The sequence below is a fragment of the Euphorbia lathyris genome, chromosome 8 (assembly GCF_963576675.1).
Source record: "Euphorbia lathyris chromosome 8, ddEupLath1.1, whole genome shotgun sequence".
NCBI classification, from domain to species: Eukaryota; Viridiplantae; Streptophyta; class Magnoliopsida; order Malpighiales; family Euphorbiaceae; genus Euphorbia; species Euphorbia lathyris.
The window spans coordinates 13862246-13872251 of record NC_088917.1 but is presented as its reverse complement, the minus strand read 5'-3'; the positions used below and the strand labels follow the sequence as shown (position 1 = coordinate 13872251).

The 10006-nt window shown below is 36.4% G+C and overlaps 1 protein-coding gene across 1 annotated transcript; it reads right to left on the bottom strand.

Annotated features, from left to right (window-relative positions):
- Positions 1-4067: 4067 nt before the first annotated feature.
- On the bottom strand, positions 4068-9513 carry LOC136202768 (probable sucrose-phosphate synthase 1). The gene is made up of 13 exons (XM_065993627.1): positions 9000-9513; positions 8801-8890; positions 8166-8407; positions 7942-8005; positions 7122-7820; positions 6877-6993; positions 6555-6686; positions 6280-6456; positions 6127-6180; positions 5975-6037; positions 4949-5875; positions 4701-4828; positions 4068-4546 (listed from the first exon to the last, which is right to left on the bottom strand). Exons 1-13 carry the CDS (start codon positions 9180-9182, stop codon positions 4264-4266), a joined length of 3159 nt encoding a protein of 1052 aa, XP_065849699.1. The 5' UTR covers positions 9183-9513; the 3' UTR covers positions 4068-4263.
- Between the last annotated feature and the right edge of the window lie 493 nt (positions 9514-10006).

Genomic DNA, 10006 nt, shown 5'->3' with positions numbered 1-10006 from the left:
ATTATTTAGGGTCTGTTTGTTTTACCTACTGTTTGATGTTGCTGTTTACTATTACAGTTTGCTGTTTGATGTTGCTATTTAGGGGGTGTTTGTTTTAGCTTTTCGGATGAGCGTTTAGCGTTTCACTCCAAACCGCAGGAAAAATAGCGTTTAGTTAGGTTTATATAACCGCAGCGTTTAGCATTTTTTCTGAAATCTGCAGGATTTTGGAGCGTTTCACGAAAAGCTCCTATTTGGAGCTTTTCATAAACAGCTGTTTGTAGTTATTTATTATTGACAAATTATCCTTTTTATTTGCACAAAATATGTTTATTCTTTAACATTATTTATATTTCTACAAAATAATTACCGGAAGAATATTTTTTTATTGCATTCAATAAATTTTTTATTTTTATATAGATTATTTTTATTAATTTGTGTAACACATTTTTTATTTTATAATAGGATAAAGTGCTAAAATACCCCTAACATTTATAGCTAGGAGCAATTTTACCTTTTAACGTCTAAAATTGTGCAATTATACACCTAATATTGGCAATCAAAATCAATTTCACCACTGATAAGTTGGGTCAACTTGAGAAATAATTTATCAAACTGCCTTCTTGATCATGAATATTGTCATCTACACTTCACATGTGTACCATTTTATCGTCGTTAGTAACAGATCACAAACATATGATTAGACATGAATTTTTTTTAAGAAAATAAAAAAATATTTGTACAAGTTGGACAAAAAAAATTCAAATATTTCACCGAATTTATAAATATTAATTTTCAATTTTATTAATAAATTACAAAAAAAAAATATGAGAACTCTTTTTTAAAACTACTAATATGTGTAATTGGTGTAGAATAAGAAATAAAATATCTATGTGTTCTAATAATATTTGAAATTGACCAAACTTGTCAATGTTATGGATAAATTGCTCTTAACTGCCAGTGTTATAGGTAAAATTGCATCATTTTAAACGTCAAGAGTAAATTTATTCCTAGTTGTAAACATTATGAGTATTTTTTTCACATTTTTCCCTTTTATAATTTCATTGTTGATTAATTTAAAACATGTCCATTTTAGACATTTTAAATCTGAACAGCAGCATTTCAATATAATTTTACCAAACACTAGTAATTAAACAGCTAACAGCTTACTGCAATTGCAAACAGCTTACTGCAACTGCAAACAGCTAACAGCAACCGCAACAGCTATTAGCTAACAACTGAACCAAACGGGCCCTTAATGTTTGATGTTACAGTTTGCTGTTGGAAAAATCTGTTTTTCCAAAAAGCAGAGAATCTCTACTTTTGTAAAAGGCTGCTTTTCAGGTGTAAAAGGCAAACATGAGGTCACTAACCAAACACCTAATGCCGCTTTTCAGATGCAAAAGGCAAACATGAGGTCACTAACCAAACACCTAATGCCGCTTTTCAGATGCAAAAGGCAAACAGGAGGTCACTAACAAAACACCTAAAACTCTCATTTTTAAAGTGAAAAAGCAAACAAAAGTGTGAAAATGAGCAACCAAACACCCCGTTAATATGGGACCCTTTGATAAAAGTTATTGTATTGTAAGTCGAGTTCGAATTTTTTTAAGAGCAAATTTCAACTTCTATAAGCTTGATTTTAAAGAATTATAACAACAATAAAAAGAAAAAAAAGGAAAGTACATCGTTTTTTTTTAAATATTAAAGAAATTGAGTTAAAAAAAAGATCAGTATTGATTCTGTGGTGTAATCGAGCCGAGCTTTCACCTCCCCATGCTTAGCTCGTTAGAAAATTGATAAAGCCAAATTTAATATCATGTTCGTAAGCTACTCGCAACCAGCTCGTTAGTTCTGTTCATGAATTTCTCGTAAGCAACTCATTAATTATGTTCATTAATTACATTGGTTTCTAATACACTACTTGCAAACACAAAACACTAATTGTTTTACATCCCTTTTATTGAAATATCATTATTAAAAAAAAGTGGAACCAAGCTTGCTTGTTCACGAGCGCATCCATAAACATTATAATCAAGTTTGATCATGAATCTATAGTCGAGCCTGCTCATAAGCTTTCGAGCCAAATTTCTTCGTGCTTAAGTTTGACCCATTTATAAAATCAAGCCAAATACAAACGGAATTTTATCAAACTGAATATTAAGCCAGTCATGAGTGGCTTGACTCATTACAACTCTAATTGATTCCATCACCTCTCATCTGTCCTCTATTTACATAAATGTATCAATTGAGTTATACTTAATGTAAATAAAATTAGTAACATATTATTAACTTCGTCAAAAAGTGAGATTGAAATTCTCTTCTCCGAAGGGAAATTGACTTGAGACTTTTCACATATAGAGAAGGCATGAAAAAGTAAGATTTGAATTCCCTTCTATCTTCTTTAAGACAATTTTACCGGTAAAACATAACTTTTTCATATTTTCATGATCGCCCCAATCGGAAATGCTGACAGCTAAGTCGATGTCGAGTCTCGAATTCTTATTCTGAAATGAATCCGAGTTCTCGTACATCTCCTCCATAATTTGAAGGATCTTCATCCGCTTTTCTGGGGAAGCTCTTTCGAGCCTAAGATCCTCCCAAAGTCGTTCTATAATGTCAGAGCGGGTTCTACGCCCTTTGAAAAACGCTTTTAATATAGTTTTGTAACCACGAAGGACTAGGAGCTTCCGGCCCCATGACCTCGGTTGGTGGATTTCTTGCTTCGTGTCCCCCCTGGTTTTGGTCGACGGCGGGCGGACCCTGGTTTGGGGCCGAAGATGAGATCTCCGAAGAAAGCCATTTCTCAATCCACGAGCCACTCCACGTGGATGAGGTTGATGGTTCGTGGGCGGCCTCCCTTAAGGCGGGGGCCGGGGCTGTGGAGGGTTCGGGGGCAGAATCTCTTTCCTTATCATCTGATAAGTTTAGATATTGCCGCCAATTGCCAGAGTTTGAAGATGTGACTTCTCCCTCAGCCCCCTGGAATTTACTTCCGATAAAATACCATGTAACGTCAAAAACTCCTGGGAATAAGAGACAGGGGCGAATAAGTCCACTTTGTTACCTCTGAATAGACGAGAAAATCTAAATATATGTTTTAATTTAATCTCTTTGAGGAGAATCCCTGTAGGGTGGTTGCAGAGATGGGTAATATAAAAGAAGAGCTCGCTTCCTAATCCTGATGATCCATCTAGACGCGAAACCTCTTTCATTCTCATTCATGCTGGGCAGAGAGCGGCTATGGCGGTGCACCTATACATCTTGATGAACCTTACACAATGGTAGATCATCCATTATTTTATGGATCACATTACACACTTAATGAGCAGCTCTATTAATCAATTATTCCAGATCCGTTTTAAGAAGGGGTTTCATAAGCATAAGTTGAATAAAATAAAAAACCCCAGACCTTGGGGTCCCACCTGTGTCTGGTAGGCTGGGGTGTGCAGTTGAGGGTGGAGGAAAAAGATGTATATTTATTTGCCATTGGAAACTATATAAATCAAAGGTTATTGTGGCTTATCCATGAGTGGATGGCCAAGGTTAGTTAAACTTTATATTCAAAGTTCCTTTTTAACTAACCTATCTTTATTTTTGATGGATTCCATTGTGTGGAAGAATTTAAACAAGATAATTTATTTATTTATTGGGATAAGGTGGACCCTAGCGTTTACACCTAGGAGCAATTTTACCCCTAACGTTTAAAATAGTACAATTTTACTTTAATGTTGACGGTCAATAACAATTTTACCCCTAACATTAACAAATTAGGTCAACCGGAGAAAATAAGGTCATTCGAAGGAATTGCAAATCCCGACAGATTTCTAACCGAATTCATTTACAGATCTTTGATTTTTTTGGAGAGAATTAATTAAACTACGGGAGAAAACCGGTTATCCTCTATATTCCATATGCTGGCCATATATAATACAGAGGAAACAAAACCAACAATCACGTCAAACGGGTCGTGACAAACGGGTGGTCTCGATCGTATTTTCGTGTTAAAATTGACAATCCTACTAAGATGACACCACTTTGTCAATAAAAAAAAAAAAAAGAAAGGGAAAGAAAACACACGTACAAACTGAGATCAAATTACAAATTCAACAAAATTAACATTTTTAACATCTTATATACCTTTCTGTGTATTCAACTCTACAAAGCACAACAAAACAAACTGGACAATAGCAGAAGAGAAGTGTATATGTATGCATATCTACTCTAGGGCAGCTCTATGCAGAAATGGTAAAATTTCAGAACGGAAAAAAAGTGAAAGTTCATTCATTTAAAGATGAGTTTGAAAATACCAAGTTTCTCCAGTGATTCCCTTATGTAATCCGCTTCTAATCGGTCACTTTCGATGATGTTGGAGCTGCCAAATGGTACAACATCTTCCAGAGGGTAGCTTCTGTTAGCATGAAGCTGACAAGCAGCTGTATCAACTCCTTTCAGTATTACCGACTTGTGGAGTCCACCTAATAAGCTTTCGTAATCGGTATCCCCACTTTCTCCGACGAAAACCACAATGTTCGACAAGTCTGTTCCCCATCGAATATGCAGATACCTGCAGAAGTAGTTTTAATATCGAACTTGAGAATGATGTGATCAGCCAATAGTTTTAAGCCTAGATTGCTCAAGTTAAGATCAGACACTATTTTTTTTATCTTCTGAAGATAGATTTGGAAAACAAAAATGGATGATTTCAGCAACAAGTTTACCTGAGAGCTTGGGATCGAGAAGCCAATACGGGAATCACATTTAGCTTCGTACCATTTTGACTATAGATAACATGGCATCGAAGACCTTGAATTCTCATTAGTTTTCCGAGTTCTTTAACTGGAGGAATCTGTAAGACAAATCAAGTATGATATAAGATTTGAATATGTGATGAATACACTTAAATTTTAGTGTTCTTTGAAAGCAGAATTTAGTAAGCTGGTATGAAGGGCAGAGGGAGACATTTTACCTTTGAAGGTTCTTTCACTTTAAATGCATAGCAATGTGCAGTAGAACCAGATTCATCTTCTGTAATAATTTGTTCCTTCCCTGTCCTATCATTGACAGAAGCCGCCCATCGAACCAAAGTCTTCCTTAAACCTTCACCACCCCACCGGTAGTCAATGTGAGAGTGATAATCCAAATCTAACACGAACGGAAGACCAGAATCTCCCTCAATGGTTGAAGATGGATAATAGATTTCACTACCACTATTACAGATAAATGCATCAAAATCCAACGGCTTCAATCCACCCGACTCCAAAAGAGAGTGCACTTCTGATATGGTCATGGCTGTTGACAATATGTAACCCATCAACCCTGTAGAATTTTCCTTCCTTGTTACCTGAACAACTAACTTAATGGTTTCGAGAAAATCTGCAGTCGTATCGCCATCAACTGCAATAACGAAAACATATTTTCTTCTCTTCAGTACTGGAAATTTACTACTACCAACATTATGGTTCACTTTGGCTGCTGATTCATTTCGAGTGCCTTGTGTAGCACCTTTCGAAGATGTCAAAACATTACGATCCACAGCATTTTCCTCATTATCTAAAGAATTCTCAAGAACTCCACTTTCAATTTTTTCTCCATCCAGTGAAAGCTTGAAATTCAAAGAGATATCCTGAATGTCTCTCAAAGAATCATTAGGTGAATCTGGTTCTGGACTTTGAGGCTCATCTCCACTTGTTTTCCACTCCGGCTGCCTAGACTTGCAACTGGCTATTCGAGCTAAGTATGTTTTGCAGTGCTCTGTCCATGAAAAGAGGTGAATGTTTTTTAGTCCGTTCTGTCTGCATCTTGCCCAAAGTTGTTTATCCGAAACCAGCTTCAGAAGAGCATCAGCAATAGACTGCTGCTCATGGGGATCAACAAGTAATCCGTTGTCTAGTACCTGAGAATCATCTATGTTGGTAAACTAGAATGAAACATAAAATTCACAGCAATTACTAACACATCCTAAGCAATAAGAAGGCTCCAGCAGTTGGCGCACCCGATGAATGTCTACAGGACCTCCATTTTTTGTAGCAACAATAGGCAGACCATGAGCTGCAGCCTGTCCGCAAGCAGCTTAAATTAGATCTCTTAGAAATTAAAATTTGAAGCAGTTTCTCGTATTAAAAAGAAAAAAAAAAGGGCAAGTACCTCTATAAGAGTAAGCCCAAATGGCTCAATGAAAGCAGGATTGATGAAAACACCCTGAAAGATAAAAAGAGAAAGAAAAAAATATTTTATCAAAACAGAAAGAGTCGAGCGTTGCTTCTGCTTATAGAAATGCAATGAGAAAAAGAAATATACCTTTGTCCTTGCTGCAAGACGATAAATGTCAGGAACATCAGACTGTTTGTGGTGTTTAGGATATGCAACTTGGCCATAAAGGTCATATTTATCAATCAGCTTAAGAATGGAAAGCAGATAAGCTGCATTTGCGCCTGACATTTCATCAATATCATCACGATTTCCCATTACTAATGTCTGCAAGAATAGAAAAGCAACTAAAATAATTGACATGGAAATTTTTTGTCAAGTTTGAGAGGAAATAGAGAACAGTGGAGAGAAGCTAAAGAACTTACAAGATTAGCAAGTTCCCTTAGCGGGCGACATTCACCAAATGCTTTGACCAAAGTGGTAATATTTTTTTTAGGATCTGGCCTGGCGAGGGCAAGTATCATTGGCTTCCGAGGATTTGAAAAGAAACGCATTATCTGTTGAATCATAATTAGCGGATTCAATTTAAATATATATTGAAATGGTCTTGAAAAGAAAATAAGTACCAAAACATATCATTTAAGGCTCCTTCAGAAAGGAGAAAAGAATATATGTTCAGCAGAACAAAAGAAAACAAGAAAAAACTAATCCAGAACTGATATATGCAGAAGAAAGAATAAGTAACACCTCCGACCAAATTGTAGGATCATGAGAAGAAGGATTGTCTTCACTTCTTTCAGCTTCCCCATCCGAATCTCCATCATGTGGTATGATATGATGAAACTCCATTCCAGGAGGCATTACCTAGATATGATCACCATGATTTAAGTTAGAGATTGATATATTGTATGTGAAGAACACCATCTAATTAGTAATAGAAACAACCAACTTTACAAAAAACCATCAAGGAAGTGTAACATCCTGATACTTACCACCATGCGAGGCATAAACCTTCCGTGACAGCTTACACCCCTCTTGATCCTTGCTCTAAGCTTGCGCTCTAGCACAGGGTCAAAACCATCATACAGGCGCCATTGTTCTTCTATCTCCTGTCTAGTGCTAGTTATAATGATCTCAGAAGCATCAAGTGTTAACTCCTCTGCCTCTATTCGTCGCATTATTTTATAAGTTTTATTTATTTCTTCTCTGGATTGCCATCCTTGTTTCAAAAGTTGCTCGAGTTTATCACGTCCAAGTGAATGCCCAGTGAAAATCATTGGAACATTCAGAGCTCCAGATAGAAGTGCAGCAGAGTCCCCTGCGTCAGCATAATGTCCATGAATTGCAGCAGGCCAGACTGGATTTCCATTGCCAATTTGCTCCCCCAAAACTTTAGACATCTGAATAATATGGCTAATTGCACGATCAACAAATTCAGGAATGTAAGGCCAAAGGAGTTCCTTTTGTATATATTTATCCGGTGGGCCCATAGGTAGACGAATTATGTAGGCACCACTGCTTTCCCCAAGCTCTTGCATAGAGTTGTCGTAGTTTATTGGATTCAACATCTCTGTGGGTTCAGCATAACTCCAGTCCACATCCGGAGCAGACACTTGTCTTGTCAGCAAATCAACTCGATAAACCCCTGGCATTGAGCCTAAGGCCCTTGCAAGCTCTACTACATACTTGACCTGTTTAAACATACATAAAAAAGATAAAATTCAAGAGAATCAAGACTTAGAATGCTGGATGGGCATATAAAAAATCAACTGCAACATGATAATCAGGCTGCACAAAGTGACCATGAGTTACCTGGCCACCAGTGTCCGAATCACGGCCAAGCTCCATGTTTTCACCACGAATCAAGCCATGAAGACTGAAAAAACCATAGTTAAGAAAAAAAACATGTCCTGGAAGTTAGAATTTTTTCGTTTAAAAAGCAGAATTTCACTGTAAAGTGGAAAAGTGAAATCCAAACTGAAAGAAGCATGTGAGTAACCTCATTACAATGTCATATTTTAACAAACAGTTCATGCCTTATCAGTACAATGTAAAACTTCTTCTCTTTGTGTTGTTTAGCCCAATTCTCCATCACATCAACAGAACTTATTCTAGGCATTCTACCTCTACTGCCATCACGATGAGATATAATGTCAGTGGGTACATCTCCTTTCTCGCCTTCTGATAGATCTTCTGACATATCAGCAGTTGCCTCTATACGGGCTCTTTCACGTTCAACGCGACGTTTAGCTTGCCGCTGAACTTCCTCTCCTTCAAGCTGAGCAGAAAATCCAATTTCAAGAGAAGAAATTACATAAAGAAATTTCTATTCTACGTAATTATAAACATCCAAAACCAAAGTCAAGCTACTGAAATTTCCTTCACCTTTTTTCCCCACTTAAGTCTTACTTGCAAGTATCTACAAATTCAACACATGACTCTACCATCACAATCAATTACTAAGTAATGATATCTTAGCATTCTGTTCATTAAACACATATGAACAGCAGAAAAATTCCTCAAAAAGTGATAAAATAGTAAAAGGAAGTAATCCATATGATAACAATCGACAACATTACAATCATCGTCAGGAAATGGTCATAAGAATAGTCAAAACACATACATACAGCCAAGAAGAGACAATAAAAAGAGGGGGGAAAAGGTATAGAACCTGTTTCTTCCTGCGAGCCAAATTCCAAATCCTCCAGCACATGTTTTCCAATCGAGTATTCCTCTCTTGCGTACTCTTCATAGCTGCAGCCTAATCGAGAGAAAAAGAAAAAATAAATCAAAATCCACGTGAAAATCGACTTCGTTCTCAAGACACAAAACTCAATTAAGGAATACTAAAAAAAGAAAAAGTGATGTACTCGAATCCAGGAACGGTGAAGATCAGTCTCGTCGAAGCCGGTGATGACCTCTTCGACGAAGTAACGAGTAGGACTGAAGCGACCTCTTTCCCTGAGCAAAAGTGAAGATTTAGCATCATCAATTCCATGATCAACATCGAGAATAGCTTCCAGGTAACTGTTAATCCAGTCATTTCCCGCCATTTTTATGTATGAGAATCTAAACTAAACGCAATAAGCAGAGCAGAGGAAACGTAAAACACAGAATTAAGTAGGATAAATCAAGCGATCATGAAAAATCGATCAAATGATCTTGCAGTGAGTAAGAAATGGGAGACGACGGTGAAGTGTTGAAGTAAGGAAAAAAGAGTATGGAATGTGTGTGGGGCTCGGAGACGGAGGAGAGAGAAATCAGAGGAGGGGGAAAGGTGGCGCAGTATACGGAAGCAGAGCTGGCGGTTGGCGTACTGGTGAAGGTGCCAGTTTCGTTGCGTGCGATTTCTCTAGAATTCGCACTTTCCACTTGGCACTATCCCTTTCCCCACTTTTTGGAGGAAAAAAAGTTAAAAAGGCAAATTATAAATTTAACAAGAAAAAATAATACTAATATTTTTTTATGAACAAAATAATAATAATAATATTAATGTAAATAGTTTATTGGATTTTTAAGGGAAATTATAAAATAAATTATATGATTTAGCTGATTTTAATTGGATAAGGTTGTTAAATTGTCAATAACATTATTGTCATAACCAATGTTTTAAAAACCGGACCAGTAATCAAACCGGATTGACAACTGAGTTAAAAGTTAGTAGGTTCAACCGGTTGATTCGGATTAGTTGAACCAGACGATATATTTTTTTTTGGTAGGACCAGACGATATATATATATATATATATATATATATATAAATTAAAACATTATCTCAAGTGATCTATAAGAATTCACCTATCTCAATAACAAAAAAATCTGACTTGAATGATCCTGTATTAAGAGCTAAATTGGCTACAGGAATGAGTCATAATTAT